Here is a 22,660-nt window from a genome sequence, read left to right as displayed (position 1 = left end):
GTGTTTTGAAGGTCAATTTTTGAAAATCACAGCCTATTGTCATTTGCACAGCTTGCAAAACTGTATTCTTGGCTGTGCACATTATTTTGTTGCCCATCTCTGCACACGCATCGTACTCGCATTAGCCCTCATTGTACCCATCTTGGCAGCCAACCCCACATTTGATTTTATCTACTAGAGTACACTTTTAGGCAGGGGTGGGCAATTATTTTTTCCATGGGGCCACATGAGAAACAGCAAATATTGTGGAGGGCTGGCACAAATGACTTTTTCATTCAACCTTTATTTAGACAGGTAAATCCCATTGAGCCTCGAGGACTCATTTACAAGAGAGACCTGATTTCAACTTAACTCAATACTGCATAATAATAGTATTTCATTATTAAAAGCAGTACATAGCACTGTTTTAACAAGCTGGTAAGAGTATTTGTTATGATTAAGCAACGAAAAAGCGAGGACCAGATTTAACTTTTTTAGATTTTTCTACCTGGATTATTGAGCATGCATCAGGAGAAAAAGTGAGGTTTCCTTACAAAAAATGTCATTTATTCAATTAAATTTCCCAGTACAATGGTAAACTGTTAACATTTTTACCATTTGTGACGTTATATTAATGATCATTTTCAGTCACATTCACCCCAAAACTCATTTCGAGTTTTATATACTGCTGGAAAAAGTTCTTAGCTTTGTAAATATATCACAATATTGTCTTTGTACTCCAAATATTATGAAACATCATATAATAGTGATCGTCACTGAACTGTGATTTCGAGTCCCGGTTCTTTACGTGCCTACATTTGTAGTCTAAAAAATCTCATTTGGTGTTTTTCAGTTCTTTTTTCTTGTTTAGTGAGAGAAGTTTAGTCTCTGTTGGGCTTTAATGGAAATGTTAAAGTCAGGTTGAAAGTCTGAGGTGGAGATGTGAAGCAAAGCTGACATCATTATTGAGAGAGGATCTATATCTGGATTTGGTTAACTTCATTTGTTTACATATGTATTTTGTAATTCCCCTTACAGGGGCCGGTCAGAGTCAACCAAAGGGCCGCATGTGGCCCTGGGGCCGTACAATGCCCAGGTCTGCTTTTAGGTAACACTTTACAATAAGGCTCCCCTCGTAGATGGCTAATAAATAGTTTATAGATACATTATTAATTCCTCTAAACACTTTATGAATCATTAAAAACTGTTTATTATGCATTAATTAAGGGTGACAGAGACAAAACTGACCAGTTTCTGGCCAAATATTGAGCCAAACCTGTTCATCTATATATTTCATCTAGAGTTCTTATATTAAACATTTCAGACTGTTACTACCTTGTAAGCACAATAAGAATTTGTAAGCCTATTTTTTAGGATATAATATTAGTTGTAGATACATATAATGCAGTGATAAAGTCCAATATTATATGCCAAAGAATTAGGTTTACAAATTCTTATTGTGCTTACAAGGTAGTAACAAAGTCTGAAATGTTTAAAATAACAACTAGATGAAATATATAGGTGAACAAACTTGGCTCACTATTTGGCAAGAGACTTGTCAGTTTTGTCTCTGTCAACCTTAATTAATGCTTAATAAGCCATTATTATTGATTTATAAAGTGTTTAGAGGAATTAATAACGTACCTATAAACTATTTATTAGCCATCTATAAGAGGAGTGTTATTGTAAAGTGGTACTCACTTTTATAAAGAAGATAAATTTGGACCCAGCAAAGTTGTCAGGTTATCTGGATGGTTTCTTTTATTTGTTGAGATGTTTCATCCTTCTTCCAAAGGACTTCATCAGTCCGAGGAGCTACAACAACCTCAGTCCCATAAGCAGCACACTCACATAGTGGGCCAATCAGTTTGCTGGTGATAAGATGGTTTCTGGGACTCGCCCTCTCCCCAGTCAACTCCTTTGAGGCAGCCATAGTGGTTCAAAACATCTAAGTTCATGTTCAATAATCCAGATAAAAAAAATCCAACAAAGTTATCATAACTTTGTTGGCTTTTTACCTAGATTATTGAGAATGAACGTTGATAAATTTGGACCTGTTTTTTTTTATTTTTATTAATTGTTGTTTAAAGTGTGGTTTTTAGGCCTAGACGATAGCCTCGAATGTTTTCGGTCATCTGTGCAGGCGTCAAAATAGAGCGGTACTGCTCTTTGGATTGGTTGGAGACACCTACAACAAAATTTAGATGAGTTTGAGGCGGGTTTGAGACATCTGTGTTGACTCTGCTTCTATTATGAGAGAAAATTTTTGCACGTTTTTTTTTAATGCTCAAAACACAAACAACAAAATTAAGAGCCTCTGCAACGGAGGCAAGGAAACTGAGAACCCTGCAAACGTTTTGAGACACTTCAGTGACTCCCTCGCAAATGTCTTTAGACAACTTGTGTCCAACAGTCATAACCCAGTAAGATACCTTCAGAGAATATCATAATTCACCAGCTGATTGACGTTGCATTAATGTCTGACTTAGACTGATGCATACACAACTTTAACTATATTATAACTAAATGTTTAAAATACTCAGCAATTTAGAAACGATTAGCACTCATTCACCCAAAAGTCCGGCACTGAGTCTATGGAATATCAAAAGCATTACCTCTCTGCCTTGATTCCTGAGGTCAAAAACACACCTTATCAGCACACTTCCTTTGAGCTTCTCTCCATCTAACTAACATCAGGATGAAGTCACAGCTGCATGACTCACTGTAACTGCTTTCCATGTAGGAGTGTAAAGAACACAGGTAATGACAACTTGTGTTGGCTACAAGTAAAAGCAATGCAGACAACACCACAAGCAGCACCCAGTGCAACATAAACATAAAGCAGATTTTCTCCTATCTACAATAAAATGTGAAGCAGTAATATTACCTCCCACACATCTTGCCTGCTGTCTTCTTTCACAACAGTTTGTTCTGCATTCAGCTGCAAGGTCACCTCGTAACACTCTTGAATATCTGTGGGGGGGGAAACAATAATAATGAGTCTTTTTTTTTTTTTTTTGCTTGGATAAAAACAAACATAATGTGAGCACTTTTTACTTAGTCATATTTAGTTCTTCCTCATAACTTCCCAGCCTTTTAAAGCTCAGAGCTTTGATTGTGTAAAAGAATACGCAGATCAATCATTGGCACTTTGGGAGATGTCTTGCTTGCGGGGGTGGGAGTTGTCTGTTTACATGGATGTTGTGTCTTCACATCTGCGAACGCAGTGCATATCTTCCTGCTGAACTACATGACTCAAGCACTGACTATCATCAAGTGTCAAAGAGAATTACATCACAGCATTTTATACATGAACAACAACATGAACGTTAACACAGGAGGCTTCGTTTAATTAGTTGGTATTATAGATCAGTCATCTGTCCTTTGGGACATTTCCTGTTTTCTTGTGTGGGAGCTTCATTTTCAGATAACTTGATATCAATCAAGTATCAAAACACAACATAAAATTAAATAAAAGCATTGAAATATCACATTTCTTTTCAATAAAGACTAACCGATTTGAATTTATCTTATAAAGAACTATTTGGAGTATTTCCAACAAAATTAAACTGGTTTAAAGTCCAGAAAGACAGTTCCCTACAAGAACCAAGAAAAGAAAAAAAAAAAGAATTTAATCTTTGACAACATCAGCAATGGCAATAATTACAATATTTATAATTGTCTCTTTTGTAAATAAAGAATTGTTTGCTAGATAGCAACCAAGTTTTGGTGGCCAACAGCTACGTTTTTAAAAAGCTGTTATTTAGCTATTCAAAAGTAGAGTTTTGTGGAAAAATTGAAAACAAATGATATCTTACCAGTTGTACTGTATATATCTCAATGAATGACATCAGTTTAGAGAAATAATTTAATTCTGGACATTGATGAGCTAATGGCTCCAACCAAAGTGGACTTCTATCACACCAAGTAACTACAAACATTTCAAAGCTGTTTATAAGAATGCTCTTTTACAACATTATTTATCACGCTGATTTTGCTTTACACTATTTGATTTTGTTTTACACTGTTATTTACTTAGAATTACAAGGCCACTTGCTAACAGTAACAGCAGCTAGGCCTGTAACGATAACAAATTTTGTAGGGCGATTAATTGTCTCAGAAATTATTGCGATAAACAATAATCTTGTTTGAAATTTGACAATAATTAGTAGTACCTTTTTTGACCACCGAATGGCAGTATAAGACTGAACCGAATAATGGATAGTGAGGGAGCGAGAAGCGTGTCTCTTTAAGAAAAATGGGAGGGAGGCCCCTTGACGTGACATGGGCTGTCTCTCTTTCCTTTTTTTCGGTTCTCAAAATGGCGGACGCTCAGTGTGGTTTGAGCTCTTTAGCATAGCATTTTTCACACAAAGCTTTTAATAAAAAATCAATAAACAAGTTCTCAGCTTCTTTTTGCAGAGAAAAACTTTTTACATGAAGGCACAGGTTTCAACCGTGAATTTTGGAGCTTCGACAAGTCAGAGGTTTTTTCCAGAGGTCAGCCTGTTAGCTTAGCTCGTAGCTTAGCTTCTCAGCTAAGCAGCTTTTAACGATCCAAAAATGTGATTTTGGACGGTTAAAACAGATTTTAAAGAGAAAAGAGAAAGGGAGGGGTCAGTGAAGAGCACCAGAGTTGAGCCTTTTGTCATCCAGTGTCTTCAGTAGAAAGAGAGACATGAAGAAACGATAAAGCCGATAAATGAAAATGAGCTTGATAATTTTCATTTATCATGCAATTAATTGATTTGTTGTTTATTGTGACAGGCCTAACAGCAGCTAGCTGTAGCATTTTTAGTGCATCCTGGGGTGCAGGGACTGCTGGACATAGACACCAGTAATCCCCGTGACCCAGAAAGGAAGCAGCAGGTAAAGATAACATTATTTATGGATGGATGGATGGACAATATTATTAGATAATAATTGTTTTGCATCAATTTAAGAAATACAAATAATTGAAAATTAGTTGTTGTTATTAGCAAAGCTGCAAGTTTATTATTGTATCATTGTTTGTTATTATTATATAAATGTTGCTTTGGTTTTGTAATTAAAGGCATCTTTCTATGATTCATTTCTGTTATTTCTGGTACAGGAGTGAGCTGTACCATTCATTCTCACACGCTGTACCATTTAGCACAAAAACATTTTGCTCTAATCTACAATAGCTTAGAGAACTACAGTCTGGTAACACTCTGCCCGAGTAAAGCTAACATTGATCCAGAGCACCAGAGGCTGTCTATATCTCCTCATAAGCAGATACCTCCAGTCAAAGTGAATCATATTCTGCCAAAGTTCTAGTTTACCTCATGTATTTTGTTAAAGTTTATTTGTTTTGTTTTATTAAAGGGACACTGCATATTAATAAACATTACTGTAAATGTGCTACAAAGGCCGTAGTAGTTTGGTGGTCAGTGCTGGGGTATTGTAATCCTGAGGCTGCGGGTTCGAGCCCAGGTTGCATCAAAAAGGGCATCTGACGTAAAACGACTTTCAAACCTTTCATGCAAGTTTGCTCGCTGTAGTGACCCCTGTGGAAGGGGTCAGTCGACAACAAACACAGCAACAGCTGTAAATGTGCTACAACTTGCCACAAGGAAACGTTCATCTTTTTTGTCCCCTGCAGTTCTCGGTCAGGTGTTGTGCTAACAGCCAGGAGCTCACACGGAGCTCCTGGCTAAATGATATGAAAGCAGGTCAATGATTTAAAGCAGCCATTAGCTAGCTAATTACTTAACTTTGAATGTGTTCATGAATTATACCAGGAATGATGAGAAGATCATAACAGCTTCCACTCAGGAATTCATGTCAGTTTCAAAGTGCTCAAAGCAGGGAGGATAAGTAATTTATGGACACGATGAAAAAAGTGCATCACTTTAATCTCACCTGTACTTTTGCTAAATATCTGTAAAAGTAGAAGAAGGAAAAGGACTCAAACCCAAATAAATAAATAAATAATACATATAAACTCCTTCAAAAAGGTAGTACTGCTTTCATGTTTTTTGTTTTTTTTTTGCAAATGAAATGTGGAAGATAGGTGCATAAGCCTACTATCAGCACATTGCAGGACATAATACCAGTTTTATATTGTGCCATTTCATTTTTGAGAGTTTTCCTGACCACTGTCACATATCTTCTCCTCTCATCTGCTCTTGGTTCATGGTTTGTAGTCACCTTGAGCAGTAGCGATCTGAAGAAAATACACTGTGACAAGTTTGCTGATGTCAAACCCAGACCTAGTAACTGCAGCGTTGACATAAGGAAATTTCAGAGGAGTTCATCAACTTTCTAAGAGGTTACTGACAGGTCAGGGTAGGCTACAGAGCACAGCTGAGAAAGATTATTTTCTTAACACGACCTGCATATTTTTAAACGCACGATCTCAAAAAGTTCTTCCTACTGTGCGCGTTTGAGACAGAGACGAGAGTCGGTATGTCCCAACAAGACACTGTGAGAACAAAAGTGTAGAAATGGAGCATGTGACTCATCAATGTGTCTGAATGTGGAGGAGTGAAGCCATGTGTGGGCAGAGCAATTTGTTGACCAGCTGACTAAAGAGCAGCCTCACTCAGACAAACTCCTTTATACACACACACACACATGCACACATGCATGCACGCACGCACACCTGAGCGGAAATTAAACAGGAGAGCATAAATGAGGCGTGAAATATAAACATTAATTACAAATGTTGTGAATGCTTATCTTAAAACATCATAAATCCATCCAAAGGGAAAGCTTTGGTTAAAACTTAAGAATTTGATTATTTTATTTTGATTGTTCGTGGTGCAAGTTGTGTTGTGTCAACATCACCTACATTGTAGGTGTTACTTCTAAAATATACCAGAGAAATGACACAAACTCATGCAAAAAGTAAGATAAACTTAACTGCAGATATTCAACTAATCTTCTTTACATTTAGGTAGTTTTTGAATTATTTGTAATGAGTTAGTTTGGTTGTATAACATCTTGTTGAAATAAACCTGCTTGCAAAATGTTCTCCCTGTTTTAAGAGGCTCCACTCACACAGCAAACCACCAAAGTGCCCTGTATGATGAGTTCACATTCGTTTCAGAGAGCGCCATTTTTCAAAAAGCTCAGAATGGTGAGCATACATTTGTAGTTATGCTCATTGGATGCTCCTAACTGAGGGAGTGTGGTAGTGCAGAGGTTAGAAAAGGCAAGCTTGTGATTGGAAGGTCAACCGGTTCAATCAGCCGGTCGCCGGTTCAAATCCCAGGACAGATAACAAAACTGTGTGGATGGGAAAGGTGAAGCACCCACATCTGCCTCTACCCTCAGTTGCCATATTCTGGGCCTTTGAGCAAGGTTGTTAACCTCACCCTGCTGCTCCCCGGGCCCTCTGTGTAGCTCAGGTGATCTGTGGTTTCGTCAAGGAGGGCATCTGGCGTAAAAACAATTGCCAAATCTTTGTGCGAGTTAGCACAAAGAAGTTAGCCAGAAGAAAATGAAAAAGATACCATATAAATTAACAATACTATATTAAATTAGTTACATACTAGTACAACGCTTTATCACTGACTATTGATGGCTAAATTATTGGCACAACTGTTGAAACTGGGCACCCACTTTGAAAAAGACACCTTGTGTGTTACTATGAAATTAAATTTTACTGGTAAAATATGGAGTTCTGTCACAAATTTATGTGTCCCCACAAAGCCTTGATCAGGTTTAAATTAGTCTAGACTAAATTATAGGTTTCAATCACTTGGGATCAGGAGTTGGAACAATTGTTTTTTTCCAAGATGCCACAAACAAACTTCCTGCTAAACACCTTAAAATGTTAGAAAACGTGAATTGAAACCATTTCAACTGCTTTAAAGAGTAGTTAAAATGCTGATTTTTTTATGATCAAGAAAAACATTAGAGGAACTTTGCTTTTACTGTAATTATGGATGCACCTAAAACAAAGTTAGTTCAACATTAACTTACTGAAAAACTATACTTCTAGTAAGCCTTAAAGGATTTGCGCTTCAGTTTTAGTCTTGGGCACCTGGCTTTCAGTAACACTTTTAATTACTTTGTTCATGGAGGCAACAAGTCTGCCAAAGGTGCTCAATCACATCCTGTTTTGATATTAACACAGTTACAGAAAGTACAGAGACTTTTCTGTTGTTACATCTGTGAACTTCCAGAACGTCTCTGCAATGTTCCACCGACCACATAAAGTCCTGGCCAGGAAACAAAATACACAATTCAAGCCAGAGGCCTTTATAACCAAACTTATTCTGGACTAGACTATTTGCACAAAGTTGGTTTGAACTCTTGAATATGAACTCAAGTCATACATCCACCACACTTCCTGCTTGGATACCGAACAAGTTTGGATTTTTACACGATTATGGGCAACCTAAATGACATTGGTGAAAAACTAGGTCACAAATTCAAAGCAGGGCAAACAATTCACCCCAATTCCATCTAAATAAAACATCAAACCGGCATTTAGGATCCTCTGTAATTTTACGTAGGTCTGTTTCAATTCCCAGCCCCCTACACGCCCCACTGTATGCTTGTATTTTAGAACAAAAGGCTAGATGCACAGTTAAGGCAACCTTTGTTCATGACTATGCAACCGTGTAGACATCCAATCAAGAGGCCAGTACCAAACCCTCCCACGCTGCATCCGCCACCTCTGCACATCCCACAATGTATTAAAATTAGAGATCTCTGACAAACTGCAATGTTGACAGATCACCGTCTTTAGATTGTAAAACAGCATCTTCTTGAATAAAAAAGCTCCCATTTTGATCACATCATTATTTTCTACCCTGCTCAGAAAGCTCTCTAATTTCAACCCACCACCACAGTGACAAATACAGCAAAAACCAGTTCACATGGCCCTGAGCATGTGAAGGCAAACACAACAGCAGCAGATAGGAGAGTGACTAATGTTTATACTGCACTGTGTTCCTATTGAAGCTTTAAACCGGCTGCTCCTCCTCTACGCTTTTCCAGATGAGAGCCACATGTTGAAGGAGGGGCGGGTCCACTTTAGCTTTGCACCTGAGTCACATTGACCACAGGCCTTCTCTTCTACCTCCTTAACAAACTGTGTGGAAGAACCAGAGAGCTGGGAGACTTGTGGATGGAAGCCCAGAGCAATTTATTTTCCTGTCGGCTTCAGGCTGGGCCCTGATTGAAGATTCTTTGTGAGGAATGTTTGGAATCCTGATATGAAAAGCTAATCCTCGCCGAGTCTCTCTTGATTCTATAAATACAACACTGGATGTCAATAGACTCAATCAAAAATTGCTAAAATCGTAACTCTCATGTTTTTCCATTTTATTTTCACATTGGTGCAACTAATACCTTAAAAATGACTAGATAAGATTAGAGTTTTGTGGTTTTGCTCTCTGATGAAAATACATCACCTTGAGAAAAAAGCAAACAAACTAGATTTCTCAAAACAAATAAACTATGAATGAATGAATGTATAGCAGTGATGTATTAATTACCATATTTTTTGCCGTACACGTCACACTGCCCTATAAGTCGCATCAGTCCAAATATGTCTAATAAAGTGGAAAAATCCATAAATATGTTGCTTTACTGTATATGTCGCATCTATTATGAGTCATTGTTGACGCATTGTGTTTGTTACGTGTCACCGCTGACAATCCAGAAATGTGGGACGAACCCAGAAATGTGGGCCGGGGTTGTGCCAAAAATCGATGGGCTGCCAAATGGTGGCCGTGGGAGTGTGCACGGGAGGACTTTAACAAGAATTTAACCAGTTTAACACTTAACTATTATTTGTTAGCTCGTCTTTATAGTAAAGGTGTGTCTCAGTTGAACTTTTACTTAATAAATGCACTATGACTGTCAAATCAGCTGCATTTCACCGGGGCCGTCGCAGCGAAATGAAGCTGATTCAGTTGCTCCAGGAAGACGGTGGCAGGCTATGGCAAGCCGATTGTATCATTAATATTCACTATTACATATTACATGATACAACGGCATGCCCTATTATTCGACTGCCATCTAGTGGCTGAAAATGGTAGTGTTCGTTCAATTTTTTTCAGTCAGAATGAATGAAAACGGTCATATTTCAGCCAAAAATTCGTTTATAAATATGGGGAAAAAATCCATAAATTCATCACTTCGGCCTATAAGTCGCTGGGCATGCAAATTATGCAAAAAAATGTGACTTATAGGGCGAAAAATACGGTATGTTCAAGTAAATCGCAAGCTATTTAACTCTTACTGATGATGTGAGCAGCTACTCATACGCAGTAAGACAGCGGTTTTAAGGAACCATTTTTCTTTAGATGACAATGTCAACATTTGTTGGTTTCAAATTTTAAATAAAGCAGTTTAGGGAAGATGAAACATAATTTTCACATATGGAAAGAACAATACAAAATCTATACCCTAACCCATATGAGACTCATTTGGATGCGATAACCACGACTTTACATTACAATCTGACTTTCCAGTCATCAATACAATAACTTTGTGTCAAAATAACCATAACTCTTGGAAGAAAATACAGGAACATTGTGGCATTGATTGCATAATGTAAGCTTAATCAGTTTGGGCCAAGATGGGGTAGAGGCAGGGCAGCCGACTCGGGACCCAAAAGTCCCAGGTTCGATCCATATCTCGTGGTGTCTCTGAGAAGGACACCCTATCCCCAATTGCTCCCCAGGTGCTTTCGATAGCTGTCCACTGCTGGATGGGTTAAATGCAGAGAGCCAATTTCGTCAATGTATGGGAACATACAAAGATGAAAACACATAACACATTATTATTATTATTATTATTATTATTACTACTACCAATAACACAACTAAATGGAAAATTACCATAGTCCAGCAAAATTTGACTGTGTGACTATTTTTGATGGTTTTAGATCAAGCATTAAAGTTTCTGGATCAAGAATATAACCAAACCATTGCTCAAGGACAACTGACTTGTGGTGCAATCCATTTGTATTAGGACGTCAGAAACGTCAAACGTAAAGTCCTCAAAAGTCGGAATGTTAGATAAGAAAATCTAAAATTCCTGACCAGCTCCAACCTCAGTTTCCAATATAGCTATATTAGGTGTGAACATTTGAGGAACAAACTGTGTTTTCACTTCTGTTGGTTTGTAGGGGTGTGACAATACATCAATTTGCATCGATATATCGACTAAATAATTAATGATTCAATTATATCGTGGAAAAACTAAAACATCGATTCATATCGTCATCTTTAAAATACGCTTTTATTTTGAAATTCCCAAGGCACGTCTGTATCACCATTTTCGTGCATGGCTGTGATCTGCGGCCGCCTCAGCAACATGACAGACGAGGCAGAAAACGCAGATAATGAAATTCACTCTCCTGCTGGATTTAAATCAACGCTGTGGAAATATTTTGGATTCCAACAAAAGGACGGCTCAACAGACAAAACTCATGCCGTATGCAACAGGTGCCGGTGTGAGTTCAAATACTCGGGAAACAACAAATTTGGCCGTTCACCTGAAGAAGAAACACGGCATTGATAGCCATGTTATGTAAGCTCAATATCTATTTTTGTTGATGAAATTACTTAACCTTTTTTGGGTTATCTACCTGGATGATTGAGCCTAATAAACCTTTTATAACTGAAAGGTAATCAGGGCACTTTTAAGTTAACTGGTTTTAAAAAATGCACTTAAACATGAGAAGTGTGAGACTATACTGAACAGGTCATTTATTTTTATGTTTTCATTAATTGAGAAAAAATGTTTTTTATGTAAATGCCTGGTGCCTGTAATAAAAATACAATGGTTAAATCTTATTTGAATTGTTTTTGTAAATTTATTTATATGTAAATGAGATCGGCATTTGATATCGCAATATATCGATCGCAGACTTGTGTATCGAATAAAATCAAAATTGTATTGTGACAGACTTTGTGATATCAAGACAAATCGTATCGTCATACAAACAAATCAATATAATATCGTATTGTGGTAAAGCTGGTGATTTACACCCCTACTGGTTTGTATCTCAGTAATCCAGTCACACATACATTTTCCAACCACTATTAGTGAACATGTTTTACAGTGTTTCAGTGCTTAGAATTCAAATAAGTCCACCATTATGACTTATATTGCTTTTAGTAGTTAACTGTGTCACTGAGCAAAACAATAAGAAAATTTACTGGCTTTTTATGTTGCATGTGAAACACAGTTGTGCCATTCTAATATCCGAGGCCCTACTTGGAAAATGTAAAATAAAGAAGTTGAATATACAAATAACTGGAGAAAAATATCAATAGAATAGTCTGAATAACTGGGTCATTATAAAACATTTAGTCTGCACCTGAGCTAGTGACTGGATCAAGCAGCCATCATCAAGGCAAAATCTAATTGCTACCGTGCCAAGATTTACCTTTACCATGCCTTAAAATGTTAAACAACTCAACAAAGCCGTGTCAGCCCTTTTAACACTTGTTGAGATATTTTAGTCAGAGCAACAGCATCAAAACCACCTACTTTTTCATCACAGCAGCTTCTAAGCTGCTGAAATGACGTATACCATCTCTGAATCATCAAAAAGTCAACAGCGAACATAGATACCTCAGCTTCACAATAATTACTACAAAGCAGGCATTTTAGTTCTCAATAAGAAGAGTTTATTTAGAAGAATTTCAGTGAACAATTTCAATTTAAATACCCCCACTGAAAACAAACCACAACCATTTGATGCTGTGTCCCAAATCAAAGCCAGTGTATCATAGCTGAAAAAAATTACTAACCATTGAAAGTACTGAGCATGTGAGAAACTAGAAAGCAGCAAACTCTAATAAAATGCTCAACATAAAGAAAATCTGGTATTCTCCAGAGTTGATGAAATAAATGTTTCCCTACAATACACAAAGGCAACTTGCAATCAGCGCATCCAATGTTACATCTTTTTTCTTAACAGCATGCCCAGCAGGTAAAAAGAACACTTGATGATGTTTTTGTCTGGCTTTTATTATTCATCTCCTACTGTGACTCTTCGCCTGCCTTACGTGATGAAGATGATCACCTCCAACCGGCTAATACCCCTCATGATATTTCTCAAATTAACTCTCTGATGAGGAAGGATAATCTGAACAATTTATCAAAGGCCACACCAGTTTCCCACTCCTCTGTCAGCGTGAAGCTTCAAACCTAAGCTGAACTTTTGAGAAGAACTTAGAATCAAAATATATACTTTAAACCACCGGAAATAACAAACTGCTCTCTACTACAACTTTGTGACGTCTTTCTAGAAATAATGAGTAATAATTTGTCATTGAGCCTTGAGTTTGCATCAGTCTCACGCAGGAAACTATATTTTAAATCCGTTTGTTTGCATCACTAGTAACAACAGTGCACTGTGTTTCATTTTAAATGAAGCCTGAGTCATGGCTCCCCTCCCCCTCAGATTCCCAGCAAAGTAGCAGCAGTGGGTCAGCCGGAGCAATGGCAGACCCGAGGGCGAGGATCATTATAACATGGCTGTGGTAATTAGAAGAACCACTGAACCATTGGTTAAACTAAAGTATTGTGTTTTATCTGCTCTAAACGAAAGACTCATATCGTGATTCCTTTCGTAAATTTTTTTTCTAAACTGAAAAAGTGTTCAGAACGACTGCTAAAAAAAGAAAAAAATGCCATTTTGGCAAAATATGGGAATAATTGCTGCATATTAACGGTAAATAGAATGGGCTAACAACAGCTCAGTCTATATTAGGCTGTGTTTTGTGTGGCTTTAATGAGAATTTCATTACAATTTGAATATGCCACACAGGAGGATATACTGGTACAGCAAACCTCTGTGAGGCAAACCGAAAGGCCTCTTTCATAAAACTTAATTGGGAAACATTTAAACTCAGTTAACATCCAATACAAACTAATATAACGTGACCCCGACTGCATCCTGTTACAGCCTGCAGACGTCACGAAAGTGTGTGTCGCAAAGTGTTTTTATAAAATGTCTGCTGTAATTTTGGCAGTAGGACAGTTTTGTGAAACCAGGTCTGCTTCAGAATGAGCAGTTTTGTCATGTTTTTCTTACCAAGAAGAGCTTGGAAGAGCTGACTGCCCAGGATAGTGGACACTTTGTCCACACTGGTCTTCAAGGCCTGTTCGTCTGGGCTGGTCAGGTTGGCCTGGTACTGTCTGAGCAGCCCCACCGCCCTCTCTGTGTCTGCATAACAAAATATATGCACTTACTGAAAATGGCAGCAGTACAACATGTTCACATGATACTTCTACAGTTTATAAACTGACATTAAAGTGATTATATTCAATTCAATGTATATAAGGACAAAAAAAAAACTACATGAAGATTTTACTATAAACTAATCAACATTTTAGTTGTTATTAACAATCTAGAATGTGAAACGTAAGCACATTGTGGGGGGAAGGGTTCTGTGTTTTAAAACGTCTTGTATTGTCGATTAATTGTATCTGAAAATTGAGAACAATGTCTTGCAAAACTGGACAATTTCATTCAAATAGATTTTCACTTTTTTTACTTTTTCTGTATTAAATGGATGGATTTGTTATTTCAACTCTACAATCTACAGAAAAAAACTGCATTAAATGTAGGCATTTCCTTTAATGCCTATATAATGCCAATACTTCCATCATCTTCTTTCAGGTGGTCTCCATGAAAGCATTCAACCTTCTCCATCCCACTCTATCGCCTGCATCCATCTCCTCTGTCTTTTTCTTGGCAGCTGCATTTCTAACATCCTCTATACCAATATACTCACTGTCCCTCCTCTGGACATGTCCAAACCATCTGTCTGACCTCTCTAACTTTATCTCCTAGTTGTTCAACCTGTGCTGTACCTCTGATGATCTCATTCCTAATCTTATCCATCTGTGTCACTACCAAGGAGAATCTCAACATCTTCAGCTTTGTCACTTCCAGTTCGTTCTCCTGCCTTTTTGTCAATGACATTGTTTCCAATCCTTACAACATGGTTGGTGTCACCACGGTCTAAAAAAGGGCAGAGAACTCACAAATTGTGTTTTTAACCCAACAAAATAAATTGCATTCTATTTGTTTCTTTGTGTTGTTGAACCCAGTGGGTGGTGAGGAACACATGGAAGAAATTATGCTCATCACAAAAGTAAATTCAAGTATTCTACATTATGAACTTTGTAGCCAAGGGAAAGTCCCTGTAAAAATAAAACTGCAGCCCAGAAGTGGTTAACTTTTTTCATTCCCTGAGGGGGGAAAGTCAGCCTCCTCCTGGGATTACAGCAGAGGTTAAGTCTTGCAACAACAATGAGCATTTAACCTGAACATGTTAAAACCGTGATTTATTTACAGTCAAAACAAAACGGTATGAGGGATACTCACCATATTTATGCACCATCATGGCGTGCGACTCGAAAAGTCAACTATTTGAGATCTTTTAGGACAAACTAATACAATAAGTACTTCCACAACTAACGCGCTTGCTTTTTTTTTTAATTGAAAAACGGATCTTGTTTTAAATCCAGTGGCAAAACGCTGCCATTTTGTCAACGCTACAGCTTCGGCGGTCACCAATATGATCCACAGCCGCTCAAAAATGTGGCAAAAAAGAGATTGTTTACTTCATTTTAACTTTCCAGAAGTTCTGGGGCTTGACATTATCCTCCTCCCCTCACATGCCTCGCCTTTTCGTGGTAAAGAGGTCCGCTGACCCAGCCTCGCTGAAACTGTACCAATAATAAAAACATACAAGCTATGTCACTTGAAGGCACTCTCGCTTGTCTGTTGCGCTATCAACGTTACAATTTTTTATTATTTTTTATTTTTTGTGAAGTTTGTGTTCGTTAATTTTATTACTTTTTAATCAGCACGAAGTCGTCTGGTTTACATTCTTTTGAAATGTGCGCCATCTTGTGGTGCGTTCAAGTAATGCTTAAAAAAAAATCATTACTCCGCCGACTTTATGATTCAGAATGGTTAGCTCACTGGATGAAACCGTTTTCTGATGTGACAGCTCAAGTTATTCAACTTTGATTGCTACTGCAGGTGACAAGTTTGGTGAAAATAAAATTGCGACATGCTAGCAGTTTGAATAAGTTTGCTTACCGGTGCTGCTCAGCCGGCTCCTCATCCCTTCTCGAAGCTAGCGGATGGAGACTACATTAGCCGCTACCATAGCAGCTACAAGCACAACACACCCAAATCTCCACACAACGGTCGGCGTTTGAGTTGAATTGTGGGAAATGTAGGAGAATGGTATACTGTAGCCAAAAATTTATATTCAGGATTTTTTTTATTAATCCAAAACTGTCAGAATTTTTATTTTTTCCTGCTTTTCTAATAGTAAATATCCAATTATAACATGTCTCTATTAAAATTATATTTAAATTGGGTTATTTTCTATCATTTTTGTTTTCAGAAGTTCAAATTAAAAAAATATTATAAGGCTACATGAAAGAACAAGAAGCCACTGTACATAAGCATTTGGCATATCAAATAAATCCAACATTATAAAAATAGCTATTCTTCTCAAAATATAAGATTATTATAATTACTAAAACAAACAGATTTTTTTTTAGTTGAGCATAATTACCTTGTAGTAGTTTGTGTATTTACAAAGTGAAATAAGCCCATGTATGTAATTATGACTTGTTTTAAACCAGCACAGCATAAATATAAATGAGCAAATTCATACAATTTATTTTTATATTTTTACAACAGAAGAAATTAAGTTGCAAACATGTATATAAAAAATTGTCATCTTGGGTTTAAAGATTGTCATGTAAAAATGAAAAAAAGCAGCAACACAGAGTGAAAAGGTGAACTGGGCTGACCTTTTATTCTCAATACTGTTTTTCATTTTGTTTTAACATTTGTTATTTTTTTATGCTATTTCTATAACAGGGTGGTGATAAAACAGTGGGTTCACTACCCAGTCCTTTAAACAGAGTTATAAAGTTTGTTTTAAACAACTTTTGGTTATTTTTAAAATCTCAACCAAAAGAAAATACATTTAGCTTAAGAACCATTTTCCATTTATGCTGGTGCAGGCACATTTTTTTTGTTGGATAAAACAGGGAGAAAGTAAGGACAAAAATCTTTAAGAATTTTTAAATCCCATGCCTGGATCAACAGCAGCATCCTCCCAAGGTTTACCAAGGATTTCAAAACAAAGCCTCATATTCAATGAATATGGAGTTTATGCAAAATCAGAAATCATATTTATTTATGTCAAATTTACAGTTTTTTGTTTCACTCTTCCTCTGAGACAACAGATGGCAGCAGAGTTATATACACAAACACATGTCAGAAGATTAAAAACAGTGTTATTTACTGGTAATCTGGCTCAAATTGCAGACATATATTTCCTGCTGTGGTTTACAAAATATACGTTTTCTATAACTGTCAAAACGCTGAGAGAAAGCTGCTCAGATTTACAGTGTTATTAGAACCTCACATTGTGTATTTTCATTTAAACAGATGAACAAATGGGAAAAATATACATCCATGAATGAGAAAAAAGATAAAACTACAATCTTGGTTTCACAGCTTTGCAACAAAATTATGACACGTGAACTCCTTCCCTGATGGAGCACCAGTCAGTTGTGGTGGAGCAGAAAAACATAAATGGACGCTTTAATTGGGAAAAATCTGCTGCTGAAGACCGTCAAACTGCATTCTGGGTAAGAGAAAAGGTTTCTTTCTCCTCCTTATTGTTGTTGTTTTGTGTCTCTGTCAAAAGTTTAAAAAAAGGGGGAGAAGTTACTTATGTGGACCTTGTTGATGATCAAATATATGCACTTTAATTTACAAGGCAGTCGTAAATGCCATATTATAACCAAAATAGAAAAATCAAACACTAAGTTTAAAACTTTTATTTTGCCAATTAGAAATGAAACAAGTTTTTATGAGTTATCATGAACATAATAATGTTTTCAAATTCTATTGCTTTAATCAGACTGTTTAATTATATTAGTTAAAGATGTTCATGGAAGGTCCTTCAATAAAGTAATATCAATTCTTTCTTCTTTTTTTTTAAATAGTCTGTATATTAAATAATTAAGCAGGTTGTCGGGGATTAGTGCTACTCTGGAAGTATAAATTAAATTTGTTGTACCTTGTTTGTGACAGGAACAGTGAATTTTCCTGGCAGAAAACATTGAAAATGAGACATCAGTTCACCTATCATCATCATCATCAACATTAATATCAAACCAAAAAGAGCAAACGTGTCCGCTTAACTTACTGCTTAAGAATGTAGAGACACATCATTATCAAAATGGCTGAAACATCCACTACAATCCATTTTGTTCTGTAGTCATAAGGCGACTGAAACACACATGCATGCAGGGTTAAAATGCGTCTCACACATTCTAAAAGAAAAAGATGCAAACGCTGCATGCTTGATCAATGAAACCAAGAGGAAACAAACGCCTCTGTATGTGTGTGATGCTCACCATGACCCAGTCAGGATGCTCCATGTTCTTCAGGAGGTGGCAGGAGTTGGTGGTGACAGAGCTGGCTCCTGCACACCACAGCACAGAGAAGAGCCAGCGCTCATTAACGGCCCAAAGGTTCACTGAAATGTTCTGGTTCCGAAGTTCCCTGTCAGCAAATCAGATGAGGTCATCAATATGTTCATTTCTTTATGGGGATGTATGTGTTTGTACTTGTGAGCTGCAACATTAAAACCACTTTGCATTATTGCTGGTTATGTTTTGTGACATATTTTTATCTAAGCTCTATCTAAGGTGGGTGGGATGTGTCACACTAGCTTCTACCAGTGACCTCAAGTTTCCATCCGATGGAGAGTTTAATCTAGCTTGTGTTGTTTTTGTGCTTTTAGGTGTTGCTCTTTGTCTGTAAAGCGCTTTAAATTATGTACACGACTGCTTTATAAAAAGCAGAGATGAGCTAATGTGGCTGACGAATGTGCATGTGCACCGACTACATGTGTGCAGAGATGCAGAAACGGTGTGTTTAAAATTTCATGGTGGTCTTCAGCAGCACTCTTGTTTTTTTGTAGATATCCGTTATGCCATGCATTTAATGTGCTTCACATCTGCTCTGATATTTTTGTTCGTGCCAGTAAAGTTTGACGACACTCAGCTTAAAGTAATCCCAAATAGCTGAGTGTCGTCAAACTTTACTGGCATGAACAAAAATATCAGAGTAGATTCTTGAGATTGAACATCAAATTAATTATGAAAAACAATCAGCATTGACTAATATGATTGTGGTTCTGAATTTCCCATTGTAGTTTATTTTTCTCTGGACCTTACTAGATCTGTGTTTTTGAGTCATTACTGGAAGCTTTTTGAGTTTACTGGTTTTAGATTTATTTTTCCCTTTGTGCTGTTTTTTTTTGTTTTTTTTGTATTTTCTATGCGTTTTATTTTTTTCCCCAGTTTTTCCTGTGCCATCTGCCACCTCAGTTTCTGTAGGATTTTCTAGGATGTTTGAACAAGGCTGAGTGGAGATTATCCTAAAAAACTTGTATTATCTGATAATTCCTTGAATGATCTTAGAAGGTAAGCAACTTCTCTTGCCAATAATGCTGAAATAAAGAACAAGCATGCTTTGAAGTCAAAGCTTTAAACTAAGATCATCTTACGATGAGAAGGGACAGAGTTTAGCTGCTTTGGTCCAACCTTGGAAAAGATGTCATGCAAAAAGTGCACAACATGCGTCCCCACTTGGAGTATGTGCTAAGGATGACTCTCAGCTACTACCACACAAAGTTTTAGTTCAATATCTTCGAAATGAACTGATTTAGAGTCAGGAGTGCGCTGGCTAATGTCAGCTAGCTGTGGTGGCCATTTTGAATTGGGCTGACTCCACATTTTAATCAGCTGTCAATCATCCAGTTATCACTTTCTGAAAGTTTTATTGAAAGCATGCGCTTCAAGCATGGTGACACCAGCTTGCACGTTTTCCTTTTTACTGTAGGTGTACAGGAATCAACAAATGCACCCTTCATATTTGAAGCACCTTGACTTGTCACCTGCACATGTAAACGGTGTCAGTAATATGTTTTAATCAGCACAGGCATGTGGACAGCCTGTCAGAAGAAAGAAGGCAGCAGCAACGGTCCATGTTGCTACCGTACTGCAATGTGGTTTTCTTCCAACCTGTCGCCACACTGACTTTCATTCCTTAGTTGAATGTACATATTTTTGCTGGCTCCCTCATCCGTTTAACAAAACCCTCAGATCGGGACATTGCAGTAGTTGAATCTGCATTCCCTGAAGGACGATCACACACACATGTAAATAAAGTACCAGCACTGTGTCTGGGCATGCTGCACATGCTGCTAATTACCATTGCAGTGTGTACCTCGTGGCAACAGCTCTGTGCAGATTTTATGGGGGTATTTTATTACTGTTCTTTACCTGATTTCCTCTATACTCAAGTCGCTGTATTTCATGTTTAAGTGGCGTCCTCCTTCATCAATCATCTCACTTGTATTTTTGTATATCTGGATGAAACGTGGAGCTTTTTGCTTCACATAGCTTCTGTTTTCTCGAGGTAGCCAGTAAATCTATGAAAAAAAAAAAAAGAATACTTTTAAAATGTTTTTGATTGACAAGGTCTTAATCAGAATCCACACACAGGATCGGACTTACCAGTTGCTGGTCAATGCCAGAATTTAAGATGTCTTGAACTACGATCTCTGCGTCTTTTTCCCCAGAACTATACAAGTCAAAGATCAGTGAGATGGAGTGATTTTTGGCGAGCTGAAGGAGATTGAGCAGAGAGGGTATAGTCTGACTCCTGGCTGTTTCTTTCTCCTCTTCTGACAGCAGGTGCACTGTATGAAAAGGATCTGTCTGGAAAATCAGATCATTTTGTGAGCCTGTATCTTGTTTCTAACTTTTCAAAATAAGAACAAACACATATTTAAGCACAGTCCTCACCTCTATGAACCATCCACCTGCATTCAGAGTGTGCAGTTCCTTCAAAGTCACCGAACTGCTTTGGAGGAAGGACGTGCTGGGGAACTTCTTTTTTACATCGGTTGTTCTGTCCAAAAACCCACCATCTTTGTCGTGCATCAAGAAGGCATATCCGTCTTTACTACAGTAAAGAACACAAAAAATGTCGCAACAATAATTAAAGGACATAGCGATCCGTGAAGGAATGCACATCACCCACCGTCTTTCATGTTTCAGATCAAATTATGAGATTCTTGGAGCTGCTCGAGTCAAATCTTATGCACATTGCCGTACGATGTTGTGCGATGCCACACTCAAAGTATGTGTTGTGAATGACTCTCAGCTACCACCACACTTAATCTCAGCTCATTATCCATAAAAAACGATTGAGCTATAGAACTGTGTTTATGTGTTTTTTTTCAGTTTATTGGCTGTGGCAAATGTAAAACTTGATCTAACACATGATAAAAATTACCAGTACATCCAAGCAGCTTGTACTACTTATTTATTTTCTGACCTGATGCAAAACTGCCACATACTTTTAAATTATCACTTTATTGTGATATCAAATTTTTACTAATCCACTCGGACAGTCACTGAAAGGCTGAATGATCTTAAAGGGGGGAATAATGTCACCCTACCTGACCTGCACATCTGTCTCAAACACCGTCACGCCACACTCGATGCTCTTGCGAAACGACATCATGGTGTTTTCTGGAGCACACTGAACACAGTGAGAACAGGAGAGACAAACACTCAGTGTGTGTCCTGAAGCTGCGCAGACACGTTAAATGGTGCTTTTATATGACCCGGCTTTAACATACACTACTAAAAGGTTGATTTTGTCTGAAAATATAACTAACAGACAATGGCACAGACTATTTACTTGCCGATCCACATCATTTTCAGTGAGCTTTCTTAACCTGCTGAAGGATTAAAAGCAATAAGCATGACCTGCGATTGCAACACATGTTGCCTGCAACACGTCTGCACCTCGTACCCAGTTCATACCAGAAAACGCACCACGCTTATTTTTAGAGCGCTGGTTAAACAGGACGCTCACCATTGGCGCGCCTCTGTGGCCGATGAGTTTTGGTTTTTCAGGTAAATTCTCCTTTTTGATCACGCAAGGTGAGTTGATGAGGAGAGGACAAAGGAAGATGGCAGCTGACACAGCCAGAAATACCACTGCTATCAGGAACTTAGATCCTGAAAAAACAAAGAAGAAAATGTTTATTTATGTAGAGTAAGGAATTCGTTTTTGTTGTACACCTTCTTCTATTCACTATTCTTCTTTTTAATGAGCTTTAAAAGTAATTGAGGTAAGAAAAATTAAATATAAATGTTAATTGGTTGATTTGCTTGTACCAATCTGCATTCCTTATCATTTTGTTTCACACAACCTGCTATCACTATTATCTATTATTTATTATGTTATCTGTGATACAAGATCCTTTATCTCTGAACTGATCTGTACTGTTTATTTCAGATTCACAAATATAAGCACGAGACGATTTACTGTTCTTTTTACGGATTTATAAGAAAAATTTAGTAAATGTCTTTATATTTTAACATTTATGTAAATATGTATATAGTAGTCCCTCGTTTATCGCGGGGGATTCGTACCCTGAAGACCTGTGATAGGTGAAAAATCACAAAGTTGGAATTGTGGTACAAGTTGTAAGTAGTAGTTTATTATATATATACATTATATACATTATATATATATATATATATATATATATATGTGCCAGGAAAATTCACTGTTCCTGTCACAAACAAGGTACAACAAATT

General features: G+C 37.3%; 1 protein-coding gene across 1 annotated transcript in view; it reads right to left on the bottom strand.

The window, feature by feature from the left end:
• Window positions 1-17,474: 17,474 nt before the first annotated feature.
• Window positions 17,475-22,660, bottom strand: part of gdpd2 (glycerophosphodiester phosphodiesterase domain containing 2) — an 11,940-nt gene continuing 6,754 nt past the window's right edge. Inside the window, exons 2-10 of the mRNA XM_037675520.1 lie at window positions 21,929-22,074; window positions 21,507-21,589; window positions 20,848-21,007; window positions 20,557-20,760; window positions 20,323-20,471; window positions 18,388-18,535; window positions 18,177-18,259; window positions 18,048-18,076; window positions 17,475-17,662 (exon numbers count right to left, since the gene is read on the bottom strand). Coding sequence (XP_037531448.1) covers window positions 17,598-17,662; window positions 18,048-18,076; window positions 18,177-18,259; window positions 18,388-18,535; window positions 20,323-20,471; window positions 20,557-20,760; window positions 20,848-21,007; window positions 21,507-21,589; window positions 21,929-22,074 — 1,067 coding nt within the window. The 3' untranslated portion in view covers window positions 17,475-17,597. The remainder of the gene's footprint in view (window positions 17,663-18,047; window positions 18,077-18,176; window positions 18,260-18,387; window positions 18,536-20,322; window positions 20,472-20,556; window positions 20,761-20,847; window positions 21,008-21,506; window positions 21,590-21,928; window positions 22,075-22,660) is intronic.

Source organism: Nematolebias whitei, chromosome 4 (assembly GCF_014905685.2).
Source record: "Nematolebias whitei isolate Nwh7 chromosome 4, NemWhi1, whole genome shotgun sequence".
In the NCBI taxonomy this organism is placed as follows: domain Eukaryota; kingdom Metazoa; phylum Chordata; class Actinopteri; order Cyprinodontiformes; family Rivulidae; genus Nematolebias; species Nematolebias whitei.
This window is presented reverse-complemented; position numbering and strand designations above follow the sequence as displayed.